Source organism: Solanum verrucosum, unplaced genomic scaffold (genome assembly GCF_900185275.1).
Source record: "Solanum verrucosum unplaced genomic scaffold, falcon-dt-bn FXZP01000290.1, whole genome shotgun sequence".
NCBI classification, from domain to species: domain Eukaryota; kingdom Viridiplantae; phylum Streptophyta; class Magnoliopsida; order Solanales; family Solanaceae; genus Solanum; species Solanum verrucosum.
In genome coordinates this window covers 250,984-265,912 of record NW_026019929.1, presented here as the reverse complement: position 1 = coordinate 265,912, position 14,929 = coordinate 250,984, and the positions used below count along the sequence as shown (strand labels likewise).

At 37.6% G+C, this 14,929-nt stretch overlaps 1 protein-coding gene across 1 annotated transcript in view; it reads right to left on the bottom strand.

The window, feature by feature from the left end:
* Nucleotides 1-419: 419 nt before the first annotated feature.
* Nucleotides 420-14,929, bottom strand: part of LOC125827846 (ycf20-like protein) — a 29,849-nt gene continuing 15,339 nt past the window's right edge. The window contains exons 2-3 of the mRNA XM_049507195.1: nt 13,450-13,633; nt 420-944 (exon numbers count right to left, since the gene is read on the bottom strand). Coding sequence (XP_049363152.1) covers nt 500-944; nt 13,450-13,628 — 624 coding nt within the window. The 5' untranslated portion in view covers nt 13,629-13,633 and the 3' untranslated portion in view covers nt 420-499. The remainder of the gene's footprint in view (nt 945-13,449; nt 13,634-14,929) is intronic.

Here is a 14,929-nt window from a genome sequence, read left to right as displayed (position 1 = left end):
GAGAGAATTGTTTGTAATATGTAGGAGAATTATATTAAAGACTAGTACACTACAACATGTCCAATTTTATTTTTTATTGAACTAAAACTTGATCAATAGATGTTGCATTTTTTAAGAATATCTTTGTGATAGTGCATTATATATGTTATTTTATAAACTTTTATTATTTGGCATGATTGTCTAAAGAATTGGAACAATTTTAATAGTTTTACCGCTTATCAGATTTTTATATTCATGAGAAGACATACAACATGAAAAGTCCAAATTACATGTCCAAACAAAACTTCAACTTCATCTCAGGATTTCATACAACATGGTTAAACACATCCTACTGTGGGCATATATGGTACCATCTGGGACAATAATTAACTATACAATAGAGTGTACAAGTAGTTTTACTTTTATTAAGTTTTATGCGTATAAAACAAGTAAGGTCAATGAACCAGTCCCATGGAAGGGAGATTGCAACAATATTAACCTTAGATATTTTAGAAAGGTATCAACTGCCTAGTTTGAAAGCATCAACAAAGAGACCTAGAATAACACCTGCTTTCCAGTAGTTCATCATTGAAATCAGAGACTGAAACCTCCTGGATGGAAGAGAAGGAGGTTTTTTATACATCAGCATTCCGATTCCCTCAATTGCAGCGACAACGACTCCTGCTACTAATACATCCCAATCACCAGTCTGTCCTAGGATTGTAGCCAAGGCATTTGCCGTATAAAAACCTAAGAGGAGCAGAAATACTTTCATAGGAAAATTTTTCCGAGCTGAATTAAGCTTCTCCAAGAACTGTCTGCCTCCAGCACCTACTATCCTCCCCAAACGGGTTCCACCTAGATCACGACCATCACCATTGAGGCCATCTTGATCATCACTACTGGGAATGCTTCCTGTATCCAGAGCAAATGCTATTCTTGAACCATGTCTTCTTGTCCAGGACCTGTTTTTGCAAAACAAAGGTCTGTTTTTAATCATATGAAAATGAAAAACTTACAAAACCAAGACAAATAAATAACTATTTTTACCACAAATATATCTCGTTGATTTTCTCCATCTCAGTCCCTATTGACTTAGTAAAGCACGTGATCCCTCACTCTCAATTTCTCGAACACACTTCCAGCATATATTTTTTTTTATGAAGTGTTTTATAAATCACAAAGGCGTCAAGGAGATGCATAGTTACAAAAGAGGAGATAACAGCTCATACAAACCTATCATAAGTCTAAAGAGCTGACAAATCCAAAGGTCTATTGTAAGACTAAAGGGCTAATAAGATCCAAAAAGGAATCTGGGTTATACAGTGGCAAGATTAACCTAGCTATAAAGAGTAGTCAGGCATCTGGCCTTGAGATTGGAACTGGTAGTTGCAATACCATCAAAACATCTTTGGTTCCTTTCCAACCGAAAGCACCACAAAATACAAGCAGGAACCATGGACCATAGACCAGATTCTTTTTTTGAGATACGGGTAACTTTGTATTCACAAAAGATTCATCATCCAAGAGATGATGAATTGGAAACTTACATCCCATAGCGTGATGAGCACACCTCCATGATGGTAATCAGATTACAAGTTTCCTAACAAATCAACTAATTCTACCCCATCCCCCACCAAGTCTTGTTTACACCAAAAAAAAATAGAAGACTATTACAGTTAGCTTTAATCCTCTGAAAATTGATTTTCTGTCCTTCAAAACACCTAGCATTCCTTTCCTTCCATATAGACCACCAGATGCATGCTGGGATGAGCTTCCACCATTCTTCCTTCTTGCCTCTACTTCCAACTCCTGGCCAGCTGTTCAGGACCTCCAAAGTAGTCTTTGGCATCACCCAACTAATCCTCAGACTGCACAAAAACGTATTCCACAACCTTGTAGCGGTTTGACAGTCAATGAACAGATGATTATTTACCTCAGCTTCATGTTCACACATAAAACATCTTGAACAAATATGCATGCCTCTTTTCTGTAAAGCTTCATGAGTAAGGCATGCTTTCCTAATCAGTAGCCAAACAAAACATGAGACTTTTGATGGACATTTCACCTTCCAAATTAGTTTCCATGGCCAGCTCTCAGTCAATGAAATATTGCAGTTCATCTTCCAATAGCATGACTTCACTGTGTAGACCCCTTGCTTGTGTATTTTCCATCTTGGCTTGTCAGATCTTGGAGATGTACCTGGAAAATTATTGAGGACCTCTAATAACTTGGCAATTTCCTCAATTTCCCAATCGTTTAATGCTCTTCTGAAAATTAGATCCCAACCCTGTTGACTCCAGACTTGTGCCACAGTGGCATTGCTCTGCAAACTCAGGGTATACAAATGAGGAAATAGGTTTCTCAAATTGTTTTCCCCTATCCATATTTCATTCCAGAACTCTGTCTTTAGACCATCCCCCACACATAGACCAGATTCTTCTGATGGTGTTCCCAACTTTCCAAGAACTCCAACAGACAATAACTTCCCTGACAGTGCGAGGCATAGGCCATTGTAGACCCAAAAAAGAGAGGAACATACTCCACATATCTGTAGCAATTGGACAGTATAAGAACAGGTGATTAATGGACTCAGAGGTGCAATGGCACAAGTAACATCTATTTAGCTAAAAGAAAATTTCCTTTTCATGAGATTGTCTGGAGTTAAACAAGCTCCTTTTAAGGTGATCCAGCAGAAACAGGAAACTTTTGGTGGTAATTTAGTTTTCCAGATGAGCTTTCAATGCCATTGATCAATCAGGTCCTTGTTTGAGCTCAGAAGCAAGCAACCTTCTCTGACAGAGTAAGAACCATCCTTGTTACTACCCCACTTAAGTCTGTCACTTCAATGAGTGAGAACTGGACTGCTCTGCAAACTCCCAATCAATGCTATCATGTTCTCCATTCCTCAGTCATTTAAGTGTCTTCTTAAGTGCAAATTCTATGAGTTGTCCTCCAGTTCTGAGCAATTGTTGAATCTGGATTAGTAGTTATAGGGACCAACCTGGAGAAGGTATCCTTAAGAGTAGTAGAGCCGAGCCATTTGTCTTTCCAGAATAAAAGATGAGCCCAGATCCCACTTAAAAGGAACAGTTGAGAAAGAACTCATCCCACAATCTCCTGATATCTTTCCACAATCCAGACCCATACGGAATTAAGACTTGGGTTGGAGCACCAATGGCTAATGCTGCCAAATTTAGCTTGGATAATCTCCTTCCAAAGACTAACATCATCTTGATTAAACCTCCAATGCCATTGCATTAGCATATATTTGTAGTCTACTGCTAAATCCTTTAAACCAAGACCACCTAAATGCTTTGGAAGAGTTACTTTGGCCCACTTAACTAGATAAAAATTTGTGACTTTCACTATTACCACAAAAAAGACCTCCGTAACTTGTCAAGTTGATATTGAACCTCTTCTGGTGTTGGTATTGGGAACAAAGACATGAAATAAGTTGGAATACTATCACGAACACTATTGATCTACCACCAAGAGAAAGAAATTGTAGTTGCCAAGAGGCCAATCTTTTCTCAAACTTTTCAATGACCACATTCCAAATCTCTACTGAAGGCCTTGACAGGTAGTGGGAAAAGTGCCAATGCTACAACACATAATGTTGGCTAGAAGCTCTAGTTCTGGGACCATATTGATAGGGTATATAATGCAATTCGACATGTTAATGTGGAGCCCAGATAAGGCACCAAAGATAATAAGGGTGAGGTTGAGTCGTTGAGATACCTCACTTGAGACTCCTCAGCACCACAGGAAATAAGAGTGTTATCAGCAAAGAGAAGATGAGAAACAAGGACTGTAAGACCACAGTTGTTACCCACTTCGAAAAACCCAATCTATTGCTTTTGTTTTGCCTTTTCCAGCATGCTACTGAGACCCTCCATGGCCAGAATGAAGAGGAAGGGAGATAGGCGGTCACCTTGCCTTATTTCTCTTAAGAGGGAAAAGAAACCTACTGAGCTTCTGTTGACCACAACAGAATATATAACTGTGGAAAAGCTGTATTTGATCCATTTCTCACCAAACCCCATTTGCCTTAGGATAGAAATGAGATATTGTCAGTTCAGCTTATCAAAAGCCTTCTCTATAACCAGCTTGAATAAGAGACCAGGGACACCACTTTTTTGCCTCCAATCCAATACTTCATTTGCGATTGTACCTTTGTTCCGTCAGCCTCTAATAAAAGCATTCTGATAGCCTAAGACTAATCTCCCAATCACTTTTTCAATCTTTCTGTTAGCTTTGCCATCAACTTGTAGACACTACCAATAAGACTGATAGGTCTAAAGTCTTTAAGTTCTACATCACCTTTGTTTTTATGGATAAGGGCAATAAAAAAAAGCATTGAAAGATTTAACCATGGTGCAATTGTTGTGTAAATAATGAAAGGCAACCATAACGTCATGTTTAATAGTGTCCCAACATTTCTAATAGAAGGCCACCGGAGCTCTTGTCAACACTTCCTCTTCTTCAAATGGTCGTTCAGGAACTACCTTATCATTTTGGTTCAAACAATTCTAGCCTTAAAAGGTTACTGTAGGCTTCCAAGCTTCATCCTCTCGATATAACTTCTAATAGAAGTCAAGAATAGCCTCTTTTACTTGCACTTTGTCCTCAATAATGATCTCCCCCACCTTCAACCTAACAATACAGTTGTATCTCCTATGAAAGTTAGAAGCTTTTTAAAAGTATTTAGTATTTCTATCCCCTTCTTTTAACCACAGGCATCTTGATTTCAGTCTCCAAGATGTTTCCTCAGCCTTAGCTAACTGTTGGATTCTTTTCAGCTGGAGTCTGTAGAATAAAAGTAATAAGGTCTCCCCCCGCCCCCCCCCCCCCAAAAAAAAAAAAGACGTTTACAAGCCCTATATATAGGAAAACAAGTCCCAACTAAAAAGGAAACGAAATAAGGAAATAAAGTTTCAAGACGCGTTTTCGATCTACGACACTGACCTACGGACCGTGGATTGACCTACGGTTCGTAGGTCCCTTCCGTGGTTTAGGACTTAGGCAAATTTTCCAACTTCAAAAATCTTCAACTCTGACACAATCAACGGATTAACAGTACGGACCGTGGTTCAATCCACGGTCCGTGGATCCTCCTCCGTAGCTCCATATTTAGACTTGTCGAAATCAGGTACTGGAACCCCTCTCTGAATCTGATAGTAACCAGAAGTAGAGATCCGACAAAATAGAACAAGGCAAGTAGATTTACTGTAAAATAGTTTGTGCAAGTATCTTAAACACAACTATACAGATAAAGTTGTCCGTATGGAGAGGACAAGACTCCAGAAAATATTAGTTTTGATTCTTAATTACATAATACTAATAACTAATCCTAATTACATATATATAAGAACATAAAAGGATAAGACTGACACTATAAACTATAAACTAGGAATAATAACTGCTAGATAACTGCTATAGCAGTTGTTTGTCCAGAATTCAACTCTTTATTCTTTTGTCGATATTTTCTTCTAAAATACGTCTTGAGAGGTGGGTTGGTATCAGTGCATTCCCCCTGAATAGATGCCTTGTCCTCAAGGCAGAACAGAGGAAATTGAACAGCAAGCAAGTCATAGGCTTCCCAACTAGCCTCTTCAACAGGACGACGACGCCATTGAATAAGTAATTCCAGAGTTGGCACTCCTGATTCTTTCACCCAACGATGCGATAAAACTCTTTCAGGTTCCACCATAAATTCCAATTCACCTGATAGTGGTAAGGGTGGAGGGGAAGCAATATCAGAACAACCACGAGCAGGACGAAGCTGCGAGACATGAAAAATAGGATGTACCTTAGATGTTTCAGGAAGCTGCAATTCATAAGAAACAAGACCAACTCGACGAACAATTTTGTATGGTCCAAAATATCGAGGTGAAAGCTTCTCATTAAGACGTTTGGCTAAACTCTTCTGTCGATAAGGTCGCAAACGAAGGAAAACAACATCACCCACATTAAAAGACAAGTCACGTCGCTTGGAATCAGCTTGAGACTTCATTCTAGATTGAGCCTTCATTAGATTGGAACGTAGTACCTCTAACATTTGATCTCGTTCCACGAGCTGTTGTGCAAGTTCAGCAATTTTAGTTTCTCCATGAATAAAGGGATGCAAGAGTGGTGGTTCTCTCCCATACACAATCTGGAAAGGAGTCATATTGGCTGAAGAATGGTATCCACTGTTGAAAGAATATTCAGCCCAAGATAAATATTGAAGCCATGATTTGGGCTTGTCAGGAGCAAAACAACGTAAGTAAGTTTCAAGACAGCGATTGACCACCTCCGTTTGACCGTCAAATTGGGGATGATAGGAAGTACCCATACGGAGACGAGTGCGACTAAGGCAAAAAAGTTCCTACCAAAAAGCACTTGTGAAGACAACATCACGATCTGAAAGAATGGAGTGCGGTAAACCATGCAACCTGACAATTTCCTTACAGAAAACCCCAGCCACTGTTTTAGCGGTAAAGGGATGAGATAAAGCAAGAAAATGGCTCTATTTGCTAAACCTGTCAACCACCACAAGAATAGTATCAAAGCCATTAGAAGGAGGAAGCCCAACAATGAAATCAAGGGAGATATCCTCCCAAACTCTGTTAGGAATAGGCAAAGGTTGTAAGAGACCAGCTGGAGCTAATGTTTCATATTTATGTTGCTGGCATATCAAACAATTCTGGACAAAGGACTTAACATCATGCTTCAAACAAGGCCAGAAAAAATTTGCAGATACCCTTTTGAGAGTTTTCAAGTAACCTCCGTGTCCTCCTGTTGGAGAATCATGTGACTGCTAAAATATTGGCTTTGAGTTCAGGATAATCAGGAATAACCAGTCGAGATTTGTAGTAAAGATGGTTAGCAGACAACGAGAAATCAGGATGAATCGACGGATCAGAAGAGAGTTGATCTTGAATCTGCTTAGTATATGGATCAGCTTCAATTGCTTCTGTCAAATCACTGAAATCTAATGGAATAGGCATCACCAAAGATAAAAAATCAGCATGTTGAGGGCGACGAGATAAGGCATCAGCGCCTTTGTTTTGACTTCCCAATTTATAGACAATAGTGAAATCAAAAGGCAATAATTTAAACAACAAACATTGTTGTTCAGCAGTAGTCACCCGCTGATGCAATAGATACTTTAGGCTACAATGGTCAGTAGCTATGTTGCTTGGACTCTTCAAAAATGCCAACGGGTGCGTGTTGGATTCGCCAAAAATAGTGTATTTTTGAAGAATCCGAGATGGGTGCGGAATCAAAAGTGAAGAGTCCGCGCAACTAAGGTCAGTAGTGACAATAAAATGCCGACCCAAAAGATAATGCTTCCATTTTTGCAATGCAAGGACCAAAGCCAGCAATTCACGATCATAAGTAGATTTAATGCGACTAGCAAAGGAAAATCTCTTACTGAAATAGGCTACTGGATGACAGTGTTGCAGTAAAATAGCCCCAACTCCATCAGATGAAGCATCACACTCAACTGTAAACTGTTGAGTGAAATCTGGAAGACGAAGCACTGGTACTGATGTCAAGATCCTCTTAAGATTTTGGAAAACCTACTCTACTTTTGCATGCCAGGTAAAAGCATCTTTCTTGGTCAATTCTGTTAAAGGACGAGCAATGATCCCATAGTTCTTAACAAAGCGCCTATAATAACCTGTGAGACCTAAGAAACCACGAAGTTCCTTGACATTCTTTGGAACATGCCATTCCAACACCGCAGATATTTTTTCTGAATCCACGGCTACTCCGTCTTGAGAAATCACATGACCCAAAAAACCAACTTGGTGTTTACTAAATAAACATTTCTTTGGATTAGCAAAAAAGGAATTGACAGAAAGAAGATGGAGGACTGTTTGAAGGTGTTGTTGGTGTGTTTGAGGGTCAGGACTATAGATTAGAATATCATCAAAGAACACTAAGACAAATTTTCGAAGGTATGGCCTGAAAAGATCATTCATGGTACCCTGAAATGTGGATGGTGCATTAGTGAGTCCAAAAGGCATTACGAGAAACTCATAATGGCCTGAATGAGTGCGAAAGACAGTTTTATAGACATCATCAGGCTGGACACGAATTTGATGGTATCCAGAACGAAGATCAATTTTAGAAAAAATTGTGGCCCCATGTAATTCATCTAACAACTCATCGATATTTGGAGTTGGATGTTTGCCTGGGACAGTGATTTTGTTTAGGCTACGGTAATCCACACAAAACCGCCAAGAATTATCTTTCTTTTTAATTAGCAGAACCGGACTAGCAAAGGGACTTGAACTAGGGCAAATGAAACCAGATTCTAATAAAGCTGCAACTTGGTTCTTAATTTCAGTTTTTTGACCATGTGGGTAACGATAAGGTTGATGTTTGGAGGTTTAAAATTTGGTAACAGAGGAATAGCATGAGAATGTGTGCTCTAAATGGTGGAAGAGATGTTGGTTCAGAAAACACAAATTGGAATTCATGTAAAAGGGTTTGGATTGCATTACCTAGAACCCCTGATACCATGTTGAAAGATTGGAGAGAAGCTGTGGTTGAATCTGTCGATCTCACACCTTGCAATTTGTAACGCTTCTCTTGCCACTTGAAAATTATGAACATATCCTTCCAGTTAGCTTGAATCGTATTGAGAGAAGCTAACCATTTGATACCAAAAATCAAATCAGCCCCTCCAATTGCAAAAGGGTAGTAATCCTAAGTGATAGTAAAGCCTGGCAATTGAATTTGAAGATTCCAACAAACTTTATTGCAGCGTATGATATCCCTATTCCCTATTTGCACACTGAATGTTGGAACCATTTCTACTGGTATATTATGCTCCTCCACAATGGATTCAGCCACAAAATTATGTGTGGAACCATCCACAAGTATTAAAACCTTTTTACCATTGATCTCACCCTGAAGCTTCATTGTAGCACCCATTGATTGTCCCAAAATGGCATGGAAGGAAATTTCAGCAAGGTCATTTTCTTGAGGGTTATCACCAATTACTGCATTGACCTCATCAACCTCTTCCAATTGACCTTCTCCAGTAATCTCCATGAGAGATAATTTTGCAGATTTGCATCTATGACCGGGTGCAAATTTCTCATGGCAACAAAAGCAAAGTCCTTGTGCCATAAGATTTCTCCTCTCGGTATACCATGTTCGCGTTTGAAGAGGTTGTGAAGCGGCTGGGTTGGATGAAACACTGTTGCGTAAATTGTGATTTGCAGATGAAGAATTGTTCTAGGTGTTTCTAAAAGAATTCAATGGATTTTGTATCGTGGGTCTATTGTTTGGGGTCCAATTAGGCACTCTATTGCTGCGAGTTGTGCCTAATTTATTTTCAAATTCAAGTGCCAAACTCATAGCCCTGTAAACTGTTCTAGGTTTGTGAATCCTAACATCAGATTTAAGTTCCTCTTTCAACCCATTCAGGAACACCCCTAAGAGACAGTGATCTGGCCAATTTGTAACCCTAGATGAACGCTTTGCAAATTCTTGACGATACTCATGTACAACACTTGTTTGCTGAATGTTACAAAGGTGCTCGTCGGGATTTTGAAACTCTGTAGGACCATAATTTTCCTACAATGCTTTAACAAGTTCTTCCCAATAAAGCAAAGTTCGCTCACGATTTATCCAAGAGAAGAGATCCAGAACATCCCCTTCCAAATACATCGCCGCGATGTCAACTTTATGTTTCTCTTGAGTTTGATAGTAGCAGAAATATTTTTCTGCTTTCAAAATCCACCCTCTAGGATCGCCTCCTTCAAATCTGGGGAATTCCATCTTTGTGTATGGCTTTCGGGGAGGATTTTTTGACCAAGATGGACTATCAATTTCTTCTTCCTCATCTTGCCAAATAGACTTTCCTTTATTACGGTTTCTGTGACTGGATTCTTCTTGTTGAGTGCAACTAGTCTGGGCCTTCAATGTTGCAACATCTGCTGCCAGGGAGTCAATCGTATTTAACTTTGACGCTATGACAGATAATTGTTGGGCAAGAGATTCAACATTGGGAACGCCTTCTTGGGAATTAGACAATCTAGTATTGACCATGTTGAATCGATCTACTCTGATACCAAAACTGATAGTAACCAGAAGTAAAGATCTGACAAAATAGAACAAAGCAAGTAGATTTACTGTTAAATAGTTTGTGCAAGTATCTTAAACACAACTATACAGATAAAGTTGTCCGTATGGAGAGGACAAGACTGCAGAAATATTAGTTTTGATTCTTAATTACATAATACTAATAACTCATCCTAATTACATATATATAGAGAACATAAAAGGATAAGACTGACACTATAAACTATAAACTAGGAATAATAACTGCTAGACAACTGCTGTAGCAGTTGTTTGTCCAGAATTCAACTCTTTATTCTTTTGTCGATATTTTCTTCTAAGATACGTCTTGAGAGGTGGGTTGGTATCAGAATCATTTGACGGAACTGCAGGTTGGCCCGTAGGTCGACCTACGGTTCGTCGTTTGTAACCATGGTTCCACACTTGGTCAAGAATTCCCTGATTTTCCTTCAAGCCTTGCCTGCCCATCTACGTCTACCATCTACGGGGCGTGACTGGACCTACGGTCCGTCAGGTCACGTTCGTAGATGCCCTTTTCAGTGGCCTGTTCAAGAATTAAAATCTCTTCCAAAGCTTTGTTAGTTTTGGTAGAAACTTTGCCAAAAAACTCCATATTCCATGTAACCAAATCGCTCTTCAAGGATTTCAACTTCTAAAAGAGGATGAAATCTGGAGAACCATTAACCACATAGCATTGCCACCACTACTTTACCGAGTCAATAAATTCTTCATACTGGAGCCACATATTCTCAAATTTTGAAATAAGAAGGTTTATTTCCAGTCACCACTCTCTAAAAAATTGGGTTTGTCTTGATGTGCCAGATCCAGCCAACTCTGTTTGCATGCAGCCTCAAAAGAAGACTTACCCTGGGTAGTGAACCTTTGAAGAGCTGGGTTCGTCGGCTTGCCCAACAATCTTCGAAGCAATTTCACACCAGCCAATAATAATAGCACTTTTCATGTCTCCCTCCAAGTCCCAATTCATAGAAAGCGCCTATAAATATTGTAATTTTGATATACCCTATGTAGATCATTACGTTGCCTTCTTCTCCATCTTCTGTAGAAGTTACTACATCCCCGAGAAGCCTGTTATAGCGCATTACAAACCCATCTCAGGTTGCTTTCGTCGATTTTTACTTTGCTGGGGAATCGACCGTTTTGTTCACTGAATAAGAACCACCTAAACTGGCCTTCGCTAATATCCTTAAATTCAAAAGATTTATCACCTGAAAAGAAGAAACAACTCCCACCCATAATAAAGAAGAAAGAAAATAAAGGAGGGAGAATTTTTGGGCGATCAGAGTGATCACCGGAGAGAGAAACTAAGACCCAGAAGGGAGTCCTCGAAAAATGTGTCTGGTAGCATATTCTTTGACAAAATTTTATATTTTGTTCGCTTATTAGTTAACTTTGCATGGATTTCAAAGAATGCAGGTATTTTGCAACAACCACCATCCAGCATATTATTGACATTGTTTCACCGAGAACAATTTATTGTTTATTGGAGAAAAGCAACACCAGAGTTTCCTATAAAAGTAAGCCTTCATATTGACAGAGTCTCATTCGACCTTCATATTGACAGAAGTCTCATTCGACCTCATACAAGCTAAACTTTAAACAGGACTTTCAGAGCATAAACAGAATTAGTTATTCAAAGTGGCACAGACACAAACACTAGCACCATTGGACGCCGAGACAGATAGGTTGATGATAACTCTTCGATTTTTTTTAAAAGGTGATGATTGTAAACACAACACACCACAAGGGGAGTGCTGTACATTATGTACATGTGTGGTAAAAACAGTACGACCCTCAGCTAAGATTAGAATCTACAAACTCTAATAAAGTTTCTATCTCGTTAGTAGCATATTCCAGTTTGCACTAAGAACTAAACAACAAAAGATAATCTAACTGTACAAGTTGTTTAAAGTTTTCAAAATTGCTTCTCAAGTTCAGGTAATATGCTTTGTACAGAGTACAGCAAAGGGGAATCCTCAGTCAAATCTTGTTACAGAATTATGTCAAAGGAAGACCAACTCCAACATATTAAGCAATGTCCCGGGAAGCATATCTTGGAAAGTTCTTTGAAAAATGGGGAATATGACAGTAGTAAGACACAATTATAAATTTATAATATTAATCTTTTATATTTTGTTACACTCCATGGATAATATAGATTCTAACCACAATACATTCAAGTAATTCAATATCTCTATATAATTTAAATAACCAACCATGCCTAAATACTAAAAGAGCAAAAATACAAAACAACAGATATCTAAATCTATGAGCAAATTCTCCTCTTCTTTCTGATTTGGGGCCTGATCCCATAAAAGAGAATAGATATTCCATTTTTACATTTGGGTGTGTCACAAAAAGCCTCACATATCACTTGAAACTTCTTGTTTTCTACACCTCGAGAAGAATCTGAACAAAATAATAAAAGGGGAAGCAACATTCATTTGGTTTCTTGTTGAGCGACATGAGTTTTGTCTCTCAAGAAGCTAACACAATTACACAAATGTCCAAATTTTAAAACATTAAGCGAATAATTAGAACACAACTTTGTGTTGGCAACAGAGACCTATCTAGTGGTAATCAAATATTTTGGATTCATACTCCCGCATAAGTCAAATTCATTATCAAGAAAATTGTTAGTGTGATTCCATGAGGAGATTCATGTAAAGATGCACATAAATGATTTGGTATGGGATTAAGGTGTAATTGATTGAAATCAATGAAAGACTAACTAATGCACATATATGTCTGCACACAAAAGTTTGAAGAGCAAAGTTACAAGCTTGCAACATTTATGAGATATGACAAATGTGTTGTTAATCATACTACAAAAAATCATGTGGTCTAGGAGATAAAAATAAAGTTTTAGAAACTAGTAAAAAGAATATAGTGCCTTGAGAAACTCATCATGCAATTTTTTTATTAGGCTGTTAGTATAAAATCCTAATACTTCTAAACCTAGAGCAAGGATCTTCCCTGGCTCACTTAGTTAATCCTATGCCTACCATCACTAGAGACAGTTCAATCATTGTCCTACCTGCAGCAAAAGCGAGGAAAAAGAAGGGGACTCTACCCTTCACCAACTTTTGGCCAAAGAGTGGGGATTGAAAGAGCTCAAATACCTCCAAACTTCTATAATTAGGAAAATTGATTGCGAATTTACTTCCAGTTCTGCTCTCAATGTCAAATAACAAGTGCCAATGTCTGAAAAACTAGTTAAATTCCATAAAGGGTCCTATTGCACATTCGGAAATGCAACTGAAATTAGTTTGAGGAGCAAAAGTTAAAACCATGAAACAAAATTATTTTTCAGAAACCAATGTCATGTAAATATTTACATGATTCAAAACCAACATTTTTAAATGTTACCTAATATTAGGAGATGGCATACATTTTACACCAAACTTCGAAATTTGTTCAGTTACTTCTAGTCTGTTGGAGAAATCCAGGATAGATGAACTTCTTGAAATTACAAACAATTGTCCAAAGCTTTCATTCTCGGCTGCTGGCAAAGACTGCAACATGATTGCATTCATTCTATAAGCCATGAACTGTAAAGTATACAAAAGAAACAATCAGAAACTACTTGATGCTACAATAATGTGAAACGAAAGAAGGGGCATGAAAGAATCAGTGTAATCTCTGTATGTATATAACATTCAAAGTTTTCACAGTAAAGGCCTACTGCAGACATCCCAGGGTACACAATCAATTTGTCGAACTATATGCTGGATCTCAAACCAGATAAAATACTCTTGAAAGTTGAAGGTATTCCAGCAAAATACAAGCACTCTTCATGTCATCATTCAGAAAAACAAGTAGCTAGGTCAGGTTTTATTCACATTTTGAAGGTGCCGTTTTCAATTTGCCAACCAAAACTTAAGCAAGAGTCCTACATTGAAGGGAAAGCTTTAAATTTCCCCAATAAGTGGCTCAGTGACGAGTGTTTTGGTACATGTTTTAATAATGAAATAAATTACTTATCCAGAGAATCAGAAGTGGTTCAATCATGACCACTCAGCATTCTATATTCAATCTATTGGTTTTTCTTTTTTCCTGATAAATCATAGATTTAGTGTCTAAACCCTAGGGGCCGTTTGCTTACGGTATAAGAGTTCATTTTATTCATGTATTAAAGATTGTATTAGTTTTGCTATGTTTGGTAGAAGTTTTTTTATTAGGTAGAAAAGTCAACAAAATTTATACCATGTTTGGTTGGTAGGATTTTAAAAGTTATATAAAAGTTAATTCATGTATTAATTTTATACGGTGTTTGGTTGCGTTCTTTGTAGTCCTACATAATTATACCAACATAACTTATGAGAGAATCTATGTATAAGTTATGTGGGGTAAAAGGTGGAATAAGTTATGCAGGTATTAGTTATACATGTATTAAAATAGTAAATTACATATTTACCCCTATTAATTTATTTTTAAAATTTTTTATTGAGAACTTAACCTGACTACTGTACTGCATTCTTATTTTTTTTTCTTTTTCTTTTTAACACACGATCAACAGCCTCTTTTTTTTTTTTGGTTTACATTTGGATTCCAAATGAAAATATTTATTAATATTACAGTTTGGGTGGTATATATTTTGTCGGCACATATGTTAATCATATTCTAATTCATATATTTGGTGTATTAAAATTGTATAAACAATATATAAAATATATTTATAGAATATTTACTATAATAATGTATTGTAATCTCTATATAATTAAATAATACATACATAACTAAACCCTGCATAATTAATATCTACATAACTAATACCCTGCATAACTAAACCGTGCTTAACTAAACTCTCCATAACTAATACCTACATAACTAATACCTGCAGAACTAA